The following is a 17,720-nucleotide window of genomic DNA, read 5'->3' on the forward strand; positions in this document are numbered from 1 at the left end:
TCCTGGTAGAGGGAGGGAGGCAGAAGCTACAGCGAAGCTTGGCTCTTTATGAGCCTGGGGTTCCAACAGGACCTCGAGCTGATCCAGAACCAGGCTTTAGACTTAAGTGTGGCTCAAACTTTTAGTGGCTTGCCGGACAGATGTGCGGTGGCGCAGTTTTCATGAGAAGTGAAAAAATATGTGGCCATTGAGTAAAAAAAAAGCAAAGAACACAATGCCAAGAGAGAATTAAATTGTAGTTCAGGCCTACTGTAACATTTCTAAAGTGTGGTGGAGTCACAAAAGTAACATGGAGGCACAATTAAAGTTAGCGTTGACGTTTTGACGTGTACAATTATGATTTGCAGTAACCCTGGTCTTCATTCGGTCAGTGTGGTGGATACACCCTGCACAACAGAATACATGATATGAGAGATGTTCACAAACATGAGTACAAAGAGTATCTCTTACATACAGCTTGTGTCTTAACTAGAGCCACTTGAATTATGCAGATGGAGAAGTCCAAATTATGCAGCAAGAAAAGGCAAATCATGCGGCATGATGGGGCACATTTCATTATAGCGTTATGTTATTATTTCGTCATTACACTTGTTAACACTGTCTGGACATTGGTTGCACCTCATTAGTTCCAGTTTAACACTCAAATATAGCAATACCTAACAGAAAGGTGATCAGTCAAGCTTTACAAAAGGCCTTCCACTGCACCGCAGCATGCTTTGTTGAGCTTTTAGTAAGTTTTGAACCGTTGTGAGATAGAAACATTTTATTAGTTAGGTTCTGTAGTTTATGCAGCATGTGGTGGATAATGTGGCAAATGAGGCAAATCCACAATTATGCAAAAAACACCACAGGCGCACAATCGTTTGAATCTTGGTTTTAAGTCACCTACGGAGGTCATTACGTATTATTCTGTCAGATAAAAATGTGACCTGAGAAATTTACTTAATCGGGAAGGTAACTGAATTACACATGACATGACCAAAGTGTAAAAATGCAGTGTGATTACTCTCCGAATTAGGGCTTCTATCTGGGTGAAGAAATCCTCACTAGGCTGAGGTACGAATTGTATATGTAGGGTTTAGCAGTTAGCAAACAAACCAGCATCTGTTATTTGATACCGAAGTCGTTCTAATCGAGCACCGAGAGGAGTGACTTTACAGGGCTCTCGCTTCAACAGCAGCGAGGAGTCGCAACCGCCGGGAAGTGGGGGTGCTCGTGACGTGCAGAATGGAATCACATGCATACTATCCGGACTGTTGCGCCACTGACACATTTTAGAAGAAAGTAGGCAAGAGACAAAACAATATTTCAGTAATTTATTCTGAACAATAACGGCTTTTGAGGTGTAGTTCGTCAAACGTCAAGACGTTCACCCAGGCATTATTTTCATAAATAATATGTTCTTTTGATTTGGACTACTTATTCAACTTTTCAGAATTCCGACGTCTTTAGATTTCGACATTCATCTAAAACATAAACAAACAAGTTATTTTTCAAAGGAAATGGAAATTACATCTATCTCTCCTGTACAAGATATAAATGTAGGGAGGAGGGTTATTGTGAGATTTATGGATGGTTGACGACAATACTGAGAAGCATAATCGGGCCCAAAAATAAAATGCAACTATACCGCAAATAAACTGTGTATGGATCTCAATTTCAGGGTTAAATAATGTTGCAAAGAGAGAAGAACTATTCATTTATTTTGGAAGTGAATTGTTTTACTACCAGTCTCTTTTCCTTGCTAGAAATCATTGTGCAACTGTGAAGATGTACGATTCTTTTTATCAGTGCCCGCGCGCATCGGACCCTGGGTGCTGTTTGAAGCACTGTGTTTGTATATTATTTCATTTGGTGTTTTGGAAATTGCCAATACACATCTTGAGATCGCTTCACGGCGCTCACAGAAATGCGAGAAAAGAAGGAAAGCAAATCAACTAAACAAAGAAATAGCGTATTTTTTAGAGACCAGGAGGTTAGTGTTTCCTCAATTGCACACTTGGAAATAGTCTTCAAGGAAGTTAATGTATTATTTAGGAATGACGGGGTGAGGGTGTGACCTAATCTTTAAGTTCGTAGATGAGGACTCATAAAACCTGACTATCAGCTCAGGCTGACCATCTGCTGTGACCCAGGACAATACTCCATGAATACCTCAGACCCAACATTATGCAAGCACACTTGCCATTCTCCGCCCTGCTAATACTCCCACAAGCTCCGAACAGCCGTGCGCCCTCTCACTAAATATCAGAAAGCAATATATTTATCCATGCTTTCTACTCTTATTAATCAACTTTAGCTCTAGATTGGTATTGGTGAGTCATCTGTAAAGTAAAATTAATTATACTCCTAATCCAACTAATGTATCTATAACGTATCTTGACCTTCATTTGGTCATGTGAATGAGACATATTGCCATTCTCATTTGCTCTAGTCCAGTGTTTCCAAACTGGGGGATTGTGACCCACTGGTGGATCACAAGCTGATTTTTGGTGGATCACGAACATCAATAAATTACTTTGTGTATATATATCTTGTCACATTATCTGCGCTCCAAAGACAGAGGTCAAATGTCAGGCTATCTCTTCTGACAAATTGCTGCTTATTTTTTTGACTTTGGGATTTGTGCTTAGGAACTCTTCTCACTGTTGTCAGAGAAAGAAAAGTAAAGTGAATTATGTGGCAGACTTCCTGGCATGTGAAAGGAAAGGCGTTTTTGTGATGCACAACACATGTAAATGTAAATAACTGTAAAAGAACTGTACAAATTCAGTAGTATGGAAAGCCAAAATTAAGCATTTTTTGCTGTAATTCTGAAGTGTGATGGAAACAGATTTTACTAGGATCAAAACAAATCAAGGCACCTGGTGATGATCAAATGATAAATATTCTCTGGAACCCGATTTCCACAAAGCATCATTTGTGTTCAATATAGTTTTATCTGTAAAATTGTATGTCTGTGCAGCTTGAGAGGCAATTTGAATGGAAAATGTGATGTCTGTAAATGACAGAGCGCTCCCACATGATGCTTTCATTATATTAACAAATCACTCACCATATATTTACTAACGTTTGTTGCTCTAAAAGTTTGTCATGGTTCTAAAACGTTTGTGAAGCACTACTCTAGTCAGTCAGTGCTTGATGTTTTGCTCAACTTGCACCTATCAACTTGCACCTATTAAATGGTTTGTCTTTTGCCTTTCAAACCTAGAATTTGTTTTTATGGGCAGACTTCACAGTGTCGCCAGGCAATTATGTGATCACCACTAGAGGGGGGCTTTGGCTCAGGAGCCAAGAGTACATGTTTTGATTGGGCAGAAGTTGTGTGTTTCCACCAAAAAGTGCTTGCCCTCCAGCCAGCTGTGATCATTTTCTTCAGGGTCATACACAACATTGGAATGCTAATAAAGTGTCTTAAATAACTAGATAACTGATGTTGTTTTTTCCTGGCAGCAAAATTGATGGGAGGAGGGCAGTCATTACCCTACAAGGATGTTTAGATCTGGCTTGGCAGTGGAATGGTCACCCAACCTTTTAACCTACACCAATATTATTTTGCGGTTCCTTGCTTCCACACACATACATATCCATTTGCATGTTACTTACTTGTAGTGATTCACATTATATCATGCAACATTCCTTTATAGCCAGACATATTTGTCATTGTCAGTGCTTGTTTACATATTACACTAATTTAAAGGACAGTGAGTGATTTGTGGAAAGAGAGGAACTATTTAAGGATTCCATGAATTGGTACCGTGTACCCAGGAAAACACTTTTTTTGCTACCCTTGAACCTAAAAGAACATTAAGAAAAGAGGTGAGGGTAACAGGGAACACTGTTTATAGTCCTAAAAAGCAGTACAGTATTGCAATATGAATTCTAAAGTATAGGTAAAAATGGATACTTGTCCTGGTGCTACAAACAAATGAGTGTTCGCAGATAACACCTGTTATCTAATTGGTGCCTGCCTACTACCACACCACATACATACGAATAGAGCCACAAAACTTTATGGTGCTTCCTGTGCATTTAATATTGCAGTATATGTTGTAGTTATAGTATAGTTCAAAAAAACTCACATTTATACGCTAACGTCAACCTATTTTTCTGCAGCAGAAGTACAAAAGTATTGTTGCAATGAGGTGTACACATGTAAGGTTGATATTTCAGAAATTCCTATTCTGTAAAACTCTGCTATCCCTGAACCTCCTTCCCCCTCAAGATGTAAAACCTGAGTTCTTCCCAATCTCAACTTCCCAAAATGGATCAGCACAAAAAATTAAGAAAGACGGAAATAGTTTACAGCAAGGCACTTACCCATCCGCCCTGTTCCTCAATGAATGCGGACAGTGAAGGTGATGTAAGACAATCTGTCAATGTCGACTGTACCACTTCCTTCATTGAAGGGGCCAACTGGAATACACAGAGCGCCAGGGACACAGCAACTTTCAGGACAGCCTTCTCAATGGTCATGTCAGGGTTTCTGACAACCCATGTATGAGAAAGGGAATCCACCACATTGGAAAACCCTTCTACAAGCTGCAAAATGAAAGATAATACATTTTGTTTAGTTACTGTCCCTTCTCAGTTTATACTTGTTGCCTCATATGATACAGAAAAACTAAAAAGTTCAAAACCCCTTCGAAGACTGAGCATAATTGCACGCAAGAAACTGATGATTAATCAAGTGATGTCTTTCCAGTCACTCTCCCCTGACTATCATTTCGCTACGTACCCCTTCCTCTCTTTTTCTCTCTCTATTGAAACCTCCCTATGCGTGCTGCAGTTAACCTCACGAAGCAGTGAAAAATAACCGAGGCACCAGGAGCAGTCCCAGAATTTCAAAATCAGCCTCCAAGGGCTTCACCTCCAGCCCACTTGGGAAATGCCTGATGGAATAAAATTCCTATTCTGCCCTGCTCTGCAGTTGACTTGAAGATTACAGGTTCGGATCTCATTTAGTCCAACAGTTAGGACGAGTACCACTGAGATGGATAGTAACAACACATTTAATTTACAGTGCTACATAAGAGGAGGACTGCAGTGATAGGCAAAATGCAGACTACAATATATCCAAGTATGTATGTATTGTAAGTGAAAATTGATGCTGTAAAGGGATTTGTCTCTTTTTGTCATGGGTGTTGTATAACGTTTGGGCTTCAAGCGTCCTTACCAAAAACTAAAGAGTCACAATTTGAACATGTATTCTGCTTACATTTTACATTCCCACGACACTTGTTATTGCTACTTGATAAGACTGCTATGTAAACTGCTAAATATCTTCTTACTTTCTGATTTCAGTTATTCTTCTCCCGAAGAAAGGTTCTAATTATTAATTTGTAAGTAATCGGTTCTAGTTCATATGTATTAGGCCACATGGCTACTTCTATAGGCTAAGCCTTCTGTAAACAGTTCTTAGTCATGCTGTTAGGCCACACGTCAACCACTTTCTAGTCGCACTTAGAGATCTGGCTCCAACCACACATCAATTGCCTTCTACATATTATGTAGATGCTCCAGGAACCATGATTTATAGTGCAGTATTTACCCTTACAATTAAGTTGCTTGAAAGAGAGTCTTCCAACAACTGGAGACTTAGCCGGAAACATACTGAGAACGTATATGGAACTAGGATCATTGCCACCAGAGTTGTAAACGACGTACATCAAGTTACTGCTCAAAAATATAAATATTTACCCGTACAAACCAGCAAACTACAGGTATATCCCTAATGGTCCATTTTTGGATCACATAACCTGTTGTCAGATCAACAGTCTGGATTCCGACCAGATAGGGGCACTGAGTCAGCACTTGCATACATATGGGATGACCTGAAATGCATGGTAGAGAAATGGAATGACTGCCCTACTGCTTCTAGAACTATTGCCAGCTTCCTTCATCAGACACTTCTACACAGGCCCTATTATCTCAAAACATTAAAAAATGAATTACAGCCTACTGCAAAGGCAGAAAAATCTTGATATTCCTCCTGCCTTTCTTAACTGCCCCCGAATCTGACACTGTGGTGTTTCCAAGGGAGACATAATTTCCCCTCTCCTATTTAACATCTACCCAATTCCCCGACCGGACATAATCAGAACATTTAAGATTACATGTTACAACTATGCCAATCCTGCATGAAATTGAGGTCTTAGTTGATGGGGGTGTGTTCTCACCTCAAATAATAATCACCGTTCTTGTCAGGGAGATCCTGACATGATAAGGCACATTGGTTTACAAATCGACAAGCCAGAAATCTATTGGATGTCTCATTGATGAGTGATATGATGTAGAACCTTCTAATATTTCACTGTCCATCTCCAGTGTCGTCAGCTGCTCAGAAATGGGGAAATGATCTAGTCTGGACTGATTTCAATAATTAAGGAGATAGGCATATAATACATGATTGGTAGTCTTGACCTATGCTGGCATTTAGAAGACACTGACACAGCTAATACCTCCGTAGTAAGCAAACAGATGTGCTATGACTGCAGAGCTCTTCTACACTACTGGCCATCAGAGGACTCTTAATAAAGGGACTTGCAGAGCTAACTAGAGATGCCCGCATTTCAACAAAATATGAAATGCCTGTCTCTCACATTCCCTTACCCATTACACCACCAACCACCAAGCACTGTATCTCATTACTCAATAACCTCAACTCGGTGGTCATGATGGACAACATGATAACACTTCACACGTTGCTCAAAACAAAGAGAACACCCTCAGGTACGCACTTAACCACCACACAGGGGTAGTATGTGCTTTGCAAATGTCACAATACAATATCAAAAAGTGCTCCACCACATCAAAAAGTGCTCCACCAGATTTATTTAGTAGGTCTTTCTCTATAGACTGTTGCCACTCATTAACCCAGCATCAGTCACTTCCTGCTGTTAAATGTAAGATGGCCGAGTGACTGAGCATATCCATAAGCTCCGAAAAGCTCTTCATCCTTTACATTAAAATATATTGTGGGGTCTATACATCACACACTTTCAAGCACCCAACAGGGCTAAAAAATAAAGTTCTGATAAATAAAGCTGGCAGGTGTGCAATTGTGTCTACACCACATGAACGGTGCAAAAGCAAATTAAGTAAAGGTTCACATTTTTATTAGTTGTACCAATTGTTACACATATAACACCTTCAATAGACAAAGTAGAGAAGTACCTTGCTATCGAGTCGAACTATAAGGATGTTCCATCCCCTAAACATGGGGCTGCATTGGGAACTAATGGGTTATCCATTATGACTTGGAATCTTGCGGGCCTTGCTAGGAAATTGGATGATGTGGACTGGGTTGCCTATATAAAGTCACAAGATGTGTGTCTCTTTCAAGAAACTTGGGCCGAGGGCCAACCAAGCATGGATGGGTTTCTTTCATTTAATATCCCTGCACTGCCTTCAGAGAAAGCAACTGGTCGCGCAAAAGGGGGTCTTTTAATCCTTTTAAATTCAAAGCTCCAATGTGACTATAAGGTTTTAGAATTTGATTGTCCCGACTTGATGGGTTTACAAATTTCTTTTAATCAAAATTTTAACATAATCTTAATTAATGTTTACGCCCGTTCTGTTGCACGTGGTACAGAATCACACATTTTAACTTTACTCTTTGACTTTTTAGACACGCTACAAACTAATTCCTATTTAATTATTGCAGGGGATGTAAATTGCACTTTCGAACCCTCAGCGTTTCTTAGTGATTTAACTGCGGATGAGGACGAATTATGGGGTATTGCACAATTGGATGGTGATAGTTATCCTCCACGCTCTCGTGTAGCAACTCAGCTTGCTACACTATGCTTAAAGTTTGGCCTAAGGGCCTGTAATGGTCGAACTCCTTCTGATTTAAACTTGGCACCGACATTCCTACGAGGTTCTGTGGCCAGCGTAATTGATTATTTTCTGGTGGATGTGCGTCTTTGGCCATTGCTGCTAGATATGAGGGTAGATTCAAGATGCGAGAGTGATCACTTTCCATTGTTGCTCACCCTTGCTGGGAATATCTTTGGTAGAACCTTGAATATGCAAACATCAATGGCCCCTCCCCCTATTTTAAACAATGCTTATACAAAGGTGAGGTGGCCAAAAGTCATGTCAAACCCCTATTTGCTATGTAAGATCTACCAAGTGTTCTTAGATAATCTGTCAGCCTATGAAGACTTCGAACCAGAAGCCATTCCACTTCTTGATATTCACGAAGATATGATGGTTAAACTTCAAAGTGTCTTTTATAAAAAGGTAGCCACGGCAAACCGGCAATATGGGGGTTCACCTAACAGCAGTTGGTTTAATGATGCATGCATGAGGGCTAAGACTGAGTTAAGGAAGGCTATACTGGCCGGGTATACGGGGGCAATCAAACAAGCAAGATTCACGTATAAAAAGATAATCCTACAATCAAAGAAAGCTTGGGAAGATGCTATTTGGCAGGACTTGCTAGATGCTACTAAAACAAACAACAATACGCTTTTTTGGGAACTGCTGACTAAGCACGAGAGAGGGGGTAGGTTTATACAAAGGAACCATATTCAACCTGGTACCTGGGTGGATCATTTCTCTCTCTTGTACGAAGGAACTGCCTCCACTGGGACTGTCGATTGTGAGAAAGTGGGATTATACCCCCCAATTTCACCCAATGCTAACCTTGCCACTTCTCCGTCCAGTGGGAATCTATTTAACTCTGAAAGCTATATTTGCTTTTCTCTCGAAGAAACTGCAGACGCCATTAAATCTCTAAAGACAGGTAAAGCCCCAGGCCCTGATAAAATTCCAGGTGACCTTTATAAATCAGAGTTACCCATCTGGACCTGGTATATTAATATGCTGTCAAACAAAATCGCAAAAGGAGGACAGATCCCTGAGACGTGGAAGGGTGCAGAAATTATTCCAATATATAAAAAGGGCAACGTAAATCTTTCAATTAACTACAGACCGGTCAGTTTAATTGACAACCTACAAAAAGTTTTTGCAAAACAATTGTTAGTTAGACTGACGAGTTGGGTGACGGAGCAGCAGATCCTATCACCACTTCAGGCAGGGTTCCGCTCTAGAGTTAGCACGGTTGACCAGGTATTTAGGTTGACCGTGCTACACTGGAAATATGTAGTCTTGGCAAAGCAAACACTATATGTCACTTTTGTAGACCTGCGCTCTGCCTTTGACCTGGTCCCTAGAGACAAGCTTTGGGGAGTGCTACACAAAAGAGGGGCACCATCTGATATCATTCATTTATTAACACGTATGCATGAAGGCACATACGCTCAAGTAAGATGGGGTAACCAAGGCGAACTGACTAACAAGTTTCCCATTAAAAGAGGTGTTCGTCAGGGATGTGTCCTAGCGCCACTTTTGTTTTCTTTATTCATTAACGAGGTGGTCCAAGAACTCATGACATGCCAGAATGATGCTCCCAGCTTAGGCAATCAGAAAATCCCAATTCTTCTTTTTGCGGATGATTCTCTATTGATCTCAAAGACCCCTATGGGGCTGCAAATTCTTGTGGATAGATTTAAATCATTCTGCTGGAATTTTGGTTTAGAGCTGAACTCGAAGAAAACAAAATTGATGGTGCTTCGCTCTGGCTCTCGTAAGAAGTGTACGATCAGGTTAGATGGAGCTATTTTGGACCAGGTTAGCTCTATCGACTACTTGGGTGTGAGGCTTACAGACTCACTCCTCTGGGACGAACAAGTCGGTAAGAGTGGCGGGCTTTTGCAACATCGGGCAGCATCCATATTACGCCTTTACAGGAATACGATCGCTAAAGTTGTGTCTCCAGCAGTAAAGATCTATGTGGCCAAGGCACAGGGTGCTGCTGTTTATGGTGCAGAGATTTGGGGCATGACAGATAGCAGTAGGATAACTAAAATTGAGAATAGCTTTGCTCGGGCTCTATGTGCTTGTCCCACTAGCACCCCATTAACCCCCCTTTTTTTAGATCTAGGGCTTAAACGTATAGCCGATTTGATTATCTTACGGCCCCTACTATATTGGGTGAGGCTTTTGGGTAGTTCCTGAACTGGCTATATATAAGTCTTCCCTATTAGAATTGTTAAAAACCTCTAACTCCATGTCCATACCATGGATCAAACACGTATCTAGTTGGTTTTGCATGCTAGGACTGAGGAACTTCTGGGAGAATCCCCAGCAACTTGTGAAGCCCCATGTAAAAGTATTGAAGAGAGCTTACTGGTCCCACATATGTAATAATTACATTTCTCAGAAATCGAATGGTCATTTAACTAACTCGTTTATTGATTTTAAATGGTACCCTGAGTTTGAACCATACTTAGATACAATACCTGATTTGTTAGGCAAAAGTTTGTATGCCAGATTTCGATTTGGAACATTACCCCTGAAGGCCTTAACGAGCAGATGGGGACCTAAGTCAAGCTCTGATACCTGTCCTGTATGTGGCATTCCTTCCGAAACAGTAGAACATTTTATGTTTTTTTGTCCCGCCTATTCAATCCCAAGGTTTAAATGGATATATAAAATCTGTAGGGAATTGAATTTAAGGAAATGTTTTTTAGCTTTGCGGATCTTAAAAAGCCACAATTCAAATGTGACAATTTACGCAGTAAGTAAGTTTTTAGCAACAGCATGGCGCATACGCACTTTTTATTTACAATGAGTTGAAATTGTTTTAAGACGGGCAAACATGGATCATTCTTTTTTTAAAAATTTCTATGACATTATGGTTTATATTATTATATTATATTGTATTGTATTGTATTGCTTTGATGGTCTGTTGGCTGAATAAAGCTTATGTGAAACACACACATATAACAAGAGCAACAGCTCTTTTTAAGTATGCATTATCCAGTGAAAATATAGAATTCACAACAGAGATCTCTTTTTTAAAACAAAATGAATTCCACTTTGAGAAATTATACATACATTGACAGGGTCTTGAACAAACTGTTGTGCCTCTGCCCTGACGTCTTCATCCAGCTGGTCACCTATGGCACGCAGGCGGCTGGACACAATGTAAGGATCAAAGTCATCCTCTTGCTCTGCAATGAATGCAATTATTTTAAACTTTCCCAAATGAGAACCTATTCCAGTAAGAGTTCCATGAAGGCCATTGCATAGTTAACACTTTCAGCTATTTACCAAATTCAGATTTTTGGCCACTGAGTATGTGGCAGGGTAAACCACTTTGTTGTAGGTTTAAAATTCCAGCTTTTTTGCAGCTGAAACACATACTGATAATATCATGTCAATAATGTATTAAAACTGTCTATGCTGAATCATCCCACCAATTAATTCAAATGTGTGAATGGCATTATAAAACAGAAGCAGATCATAGCATTTTACTTAAATAAAGATAACTAACAAGTCATTAACCTTAAGATTCTATTGGGAAAAGTTACCTACTCACAAACACATGCTTCAGTGAACCTAATGATTCACTAATTGTCTATGCAGTGGCATAGCTCAAGAGCCATCATAAAAGAAGAGTTTGGATCCTGACTGTTTCATCCATTCACAATTATGGCTGAGCAATTCAATGTAGGTCTGAATCTTACCTCACCATTATTTAGAAAGGAAGAGCTTGAGATCTGTGACATGGAATCAGAGACAATCGGGTGACTGCAAACCAAAGTTGTAGCTTACCCGTGGAACTAAACTCTTAAATTAGCTGCATCATTTGAAATCTGGCAGCCAGCACTCAGGCCCATCAGGTCAGAGGAGTTTATGGCCTCTACTTCTCAAGCAAAAGACCAGCTGTAGAGATTCCTCCAAGCCTGGCATGGATCTCTCTACCTTCGGTAGAGCCATCACAGCTGTGGCTCTACAAAAGGCATTCCTGATGTTAGAATGGGGTCTCTAGTTGGCAGTGGTTTGCACCCTGTCGAAGTAGGGACCCATTTTTCAGTCAGGGTAAGGGAGTCACACTGCCAAGATACCCTCTGCTTACCCCCCTTGGTAGCGGTACAAGCAGTCATGTGTAAAGTATTTGTACACACAGTACAGTGAAGACACCACATGAGTACGCCATGCCAGTTCAGAAAAATAGGCAATATTTATCTGAGTAAAACAAGACCAAAATGACAAAATCCAACATGCACAAGTAAACATACTTGCTTTCGAAGACTAAATCTTAGTAAAGTGCTGAGAAACATACTAGTTCCAACAGGGGCTATCACGGCATCTTGACGGAATTGTTCCCAACAGTCGGACACTGCTCGCGAGGGAGTGCAGGCCAGTCATGGAGTCATGGAGTCGCAAATATATTGGTACAGTAACTTGAAAACAAAGACGTTGCACAGAAGGCATCACTAGAGCAGGTGCGGTATTGGTTCTTTACTGCTAGTCAGGGGAGGTGAGGCATCAGTCCCTTAAAGTTGTAGGGGAGGTGATGTGGCATGGGTGGCGAGGTGTCAATTCCTTTTGACAAGGCGGGGTCGATGAATCCAGCAGCTTAAGATGCAAGGCATCGACTTAGCAGTGTCATGATCACACCATGGGGCCACAGGTGCTGCAGCGGAATCGGGTGTCACAGACGTTGGTGACACGGCACACAGGACTCACGCTGTAGCGGTACTTTGGAGGTGAGGCAACGGCATCGTTCCTGTGTTACAGGTTGTGGTCATTGAAATCAGAGGGGACCATGGCTATGGTGCAGGCAGAGTGCAGAGTCATTGAGTGCCGCTGGTTCTGAAGTCGCTCTGGAGTCCATGTGCTTAGTTTCTTCTTAGTTGCTCCAAAGCTCACTTCCAAGGGCCCAGGAACAGGACTTAGCACCACATGGCAAGTCAGGACTCTCAGCAAGAGACCTCAGGCACTGGCAGGTGAAGTCTTTGATGGGCCTGAGACTTCTTAAAAGCAGGCAAGCTCAGTTCAAACCCTTAGAGAGCCTTGGAAAGCAGGTTGTAGAAAGCAAAGTCCAGTCCTTTCACTCCCAGGACAGAAGCAACAAGCAGCAGACCAGCACAACAAGGCAAACATCAGAGTTGCAGTCCCTCCTATTGTATCCAGTTCTTCTTCCTGGCAGAATGTCCTCAGCCCAGATGTGTTCTAACTTTGTGGTATCAGAGATCCAGTACTTGCACCACTTTCTGTCTTTGAAGTAGGCACACTTCAAAGAGAAGTATTTGTAGTCCCCAAGACCTTGTCCTTCCCTGGCCCCAGACACACTCCGGGTGGTTGGAGACTGCTTTGTGTAAGGACAAGCACAGCCCAATTCAGGTATAAGTGTCAGCTCCTCCCACCACTCTAGCTGAGGAAGGCCGATCAGCCGGGTGATGGGCCATCAGGATATGCAGGGCACACCTCAGCTCCCTTTGTGTGACTGTCTAGAGTAAATACACAAACAGCCCAACTGTCATCCTGATCTAAACGTGTATTAAGCAGTCATGCAGAGGTATAAAATAGTTAAGCAAGATAATGTCCACTTTCTAAAATTGGCATTTTCAAACTCACAGTTCAAAAACCCACTTCACAAAAAGATGTATTTTTTAAATTGTGAGTTCAGAGACCATAAACTCCACATCTCTATCTGCTCCCAATGGGAAATGACACTTAAAAGATATTTAAAGACCATCCCCATGTTACTCTATTGGACAGATAGGCCTTGCAATAGTGAAAACTGAAATTAGCAGTATTTCAGGACATGTAAAACACACCAGTACATGTCCTACATTTAAATACACTGCACCCAGCCCATAGGGCTCCCCTGGGCTTGCCTTAGGGGTGACTTACAGTTAATAAAAGGGGAGGTTTGGGCAGTTGCGGCCTGCACTAATGGAAAGGGGTGGGCAGTACACGCGTGGGGGTGTTAATTAAATTAAATACAAAATCATTTTTTTAAAGAACACTTGCCTCTGCTCCTACGCTGCGCCACTCCTCTGCCTCCTCCCATTGTGCTGCAGGCAGGCACAGGCACCCAGCCTCCCCGCTCCAATCCTGATGCTGCTTAGAACAGTGCAGGCTCTCTAGTTGCCAGGCTGGAGACAGCCTACTACGCATGCGTGTTTGGCCGGCCCAAGAACAGCGGGCAAACACATATGCGCTCTGAGGGAGAGTGCTGGGCACTCTCCCTCAGTGCACGTCACCTCCGTGGCCCTGCCCTTTTTCCCAAAAAACAATCATAAACACAGTTTATGATTTTTGGGGGGGAAAAGGTTTGCAGCTGCTGCTGGTGGTGGGGTGACACTCCTCTGCCCCTATGGAGGAGCAGCCCCTGGGTTTGGGCCTGGAAAATGAGTGCACTTTTCAGGTCGACGTAGTTTAAAACTGCACATACAGATACTGCAGTGGCAGGTCTGAGACATGTTTACCGGGCTATTCATGTGAGTGGCACAATCAGTGCTGCAGGCCCACTAGTAACATTTGATTTACAGGCAGTAGGCATACATAGTGCACATAGTACTAGAGACTTAACAGTAAATCAAATATGCCAATCATGGATAAACCAATCACCAATACAATTTTTACAGGGAGCACTTGCACTTTAGCACTGGTCAGCATTGATTAAGTGCCAAGAGTCCTAAAGCAAGCAAAAACTAAATTCAGCATAGGATCAAAAACAGGAGGTCAGAAGCAAAAAGACTGGGGAAACCAAGCCAAGCGCTGGCAGGTCTAACAGCTGAGTGCATACCATGCCTGATGAACGGGTCATCAAAGTATTTTGTTCTAAAAGAACAAGCTTCCAATGTGCAATCTTCCAAAGCAAAACAAAATAATGTCACCAATGTACACAGAATTTTCTACATTTATGTGGGGGCCAATCTGCGATTTTCCTACTTTCTAGTCTCAGGTAAGGACAAGAGTGATGGTTGCCCACCCTAACTAAAGTGGGGCATATGTCACCATGTCTTGATTGCCATGTGGCAGACGAGCTATCAGGTCAAAGGCTTTCGACATAAGAGTCATGTGAGGCTCCATCATTAGAAAGTCTATTGTTAGCCTGTCTATTTTTGACGCTATTGTGGTGCTTTGCTACACTAGCACCAACTATTTTGACACTAGTGCAGCAAAGCACAGGGAGGCTCATTGAATATAATGGGTGCATCATTTTAACGCCTACTCTGGGCAGGTGTTAAATATAATGGAAAAATGACGCAGTAAAATGTTGTACCATTTTTTCGGGCCTCCCTGTGCCAGAACGCCCCCTTGCATACATTATGCCTGGTGCAGACATAATATGGCTCAAGGGTTCACAAAATGGTGTAATGCATGCATTTCAGCACTTTGTAAATAAGATGTAGAGTAATTGGCTCCTTAACGCCACATTAGCTTAAACAAATAACGGTAGTGTGACAAAAGAAGGTGTAAGGGGCTTGTAAATATGCCCCCCCAGTCTGTGCATCAGCAAGATTAAATTAGGTGAAATGTTCCACCAACCTCTAAGTGAAGCCCTAAATCTGCTCAAATGGTGTTCTAGCACTACATTCTACATGGTCATGTCTTGCTTGGTACATAATCTGTGGCTTATATAGCAACAGAAGTAATCTAGCGGATAAACTACCCACTGTGGAACACAGAGACCAAAGTTACACGGCCCCTTCTCACTCAACCAACATTGGGTGAGCCTAAGCAAATCACTTAATCTCCCTGTGCCTGTTTGCTTCCCTCCCAAAATTGAGATAAAATAAGCTAAAAAACAAAGGTAGGTGCTATAGGAAAAACTGAACTTTGTGACTTTACGTCATCGCATTTTTGCATTCACTATTAATATGTTTGTGTGCGATTCCCCAAATTGATTCCAATTTATGACTCCAATCTTAACTACAATAGCCAATACGCATAAATAAAGCTACTTGCTCAAACGATTTCAGTAATAACATTTTACGTTAAGTTAAAAAAATGGAACTGCTGTGATAAAGTGAACATCTCAAAAATGTTTACAACCATTAAAGTATGTATGTATTAAATATATTTTCTAATCTGTCATGATCCCAGTGACCAACAGAAATGTCGATATATTGTAGTATAAATAATAGATTCTTCATAATTTTCACAATTACCAAACTCTGTATCTCTGACCCACTGGCCCATCCAATTTGTCTAGTCCACATTCATTATACGTTTGTTAAGCGAGACATCTATAATGAGCTATCGTTTTAGCTATGCCCAAAGGACTTAATTAAGCCTATCCATGGGTAGATTATGTGGCAGATGATGGATTATGTGGCAAATGCAGCAAATCTATAATATATGAAAATTGCTGCACAATTGCATAATTCCAGTGGGTCTGTCTGAAGTCAAGATTTTGTTCTTGAAAGGGTCACTTCCGATACAAACCCTATACTTTAAGGCTCTTCCCATTCTGTATGTATGATGTAGAATGCAGCAAACATGCAAAGTTTGAAACATTTCTCCTAGCTATGCTATCTTGAGGAGTCATAATATTTTGGCACTAACTCCTCTCTACTAATATTTGCAGACAAGGATGTGCATCAAAATCCATGGGTGGTTGCTTGAGAATACCCATGCACCACCCTGGAACACCCAATAGATGCAAAATAATGCTAAGCCATGCATAGTGCAATTTTGTGTTACTTTGAGATACTATCCACTGCAAATCAGAATTTGCATTGGATAGTAAATCCCACCGTGGCACTTTGTGCCGAATTTGCATCACAACAGTGAGGCAAACAAAGTGCAAAGCATTAGTAAACCTGGGCCTAAATATCACTAAGAGTAAATAAGTATAAGTTAGATTTAGAGTGAATACAAGTGAGTGAGAATGAATAAGAATGAGAGCAAAGGAGTGTGAGACTGTGATATTATGGTCATGTGACATGTCTTCTTGGAAACGAATCATGGTCAAGAGTCATATGGATTCACTTCCTGTGATGTCATCAAGGTCAAAGGGTATGTGATGTAACTTCCGCTACCTCTGGCATTTCAGTGAATCGAAGCCCATAACTGTTGCCCTGTTTGGAGTGAGAACAGTGGCAGCTAGTGACATTTCAAAGTATAAGGGTGTAAAAGTTGTGGATGAGTGAAGAAGCTCAACAGACAACATGGAAAATTAGGGAGGTCTCCTCTGGAAAAACTTTTGAAAAAAAGAGAGCCAAGTGGAGTATTTTAAAGCTAATTTCAATAAAGAATTTTGTAAAAAGCAAGATTTATGAAACAGTTCTTGATGTGTGGTCTTATATATCTTACTACATCCTGCCTCAACATGTCTACCTGGGTGAGTTCAAGTTGTCAGTGTTGTTTACAAAAGGACAGTATTGAGAGCTCTGGAGCCCAGCGCCTCTCAATGTGTCATAAAGATGTTGACACTACAGGGACATTTGATCCTTGGCCTCTCTGTAGAGCACCTTGAAAATAGTAATGTGCCAATTTTGGGAAAGCGCTAAAGGGGGTCACACACTGCTCACAGGTGAGTGGATTGGTATATTTTCCGAGCACAGGTGATAGAGAAATGGAGGCGATGAAAGGATGTATGAGCATTAAGGAGTGAACGAAAATTACTTTGAAGAGGAAGATGAGTATGTAAGAAATATGCAGGTGCAGTATTCCAGAAAAATGTGTGGAGAAAACAGAGGCAAAATGCAGAGAAAGTGGTGTGAAAGGGAGAAATGGGAGTGACCGATTTACTTTGAACACAGACCTTAGAAAAACTTAATTCACAATGCTTTGCTTCTTAGAGAACCCCCCACCCCTTTCATTCTCTTTCCTACTGGACCACTCTGGTCAACCTCTCCCTCAGTCAAGGCTCCCTTCCTGTGTCCTTCAAAACTGGGCAGGTC

At 41.4% G+C, this 17,720-nt stretch overlaps 1 protein-coding gene across 1 annotated transcript in view; it reads right to left on the reverse strand.

Annotated features, from left to right (window-relative positions):
• Nucleotides 1–1,302: 1,302 nt before the first annotated feature.
• The window catches only part of BCL2L15 (BCL2 like 15), a 42,140-nt gene continuing 25,722 nt past the window's right edge, over nucleotides 1,303–17,720 (reverse strand). Inside the window, exons 2-4 of the mRNA XM_069238713.1 lie at nucleotides 10,909–11,024; nucleotides 4,321–4,542; nucleotides 1,303–1,466 (exon numbers count right to left, since the gene is read on the reverse strand). Of these exons, the coding sequence (XP_069094814.1) occupies nucleotides 1,449–1,466; nucleotides 4,321–4,542; nucleotides 10,909–11,024 (356 nt within the window). The 3' untranslated portion in view covers nucleotides 1,303–1,448. The remainder of the gene's footprint in view (nucleotides 1,467–4,320; nucleotides 4,543–10,908; nucleotides 11,025–17,720) is intronic.

Source organism: Pleurodeles waltl, chromosome 6 (genome assembly GCF_031143425.1).
Source record: "Pleurodeles waltl isolate 20211129_DDA chromosome 6, aPleWal1.hap1.20221129, whole genome shotgun sequence".
Taxonomy (NCBI): domain Eukaryota; kingdom Metazoa; phylum Chordata; class Amphibia; order Caudata; family Salamandridae; genus Pleurodeles; species Pleurodeles waltl.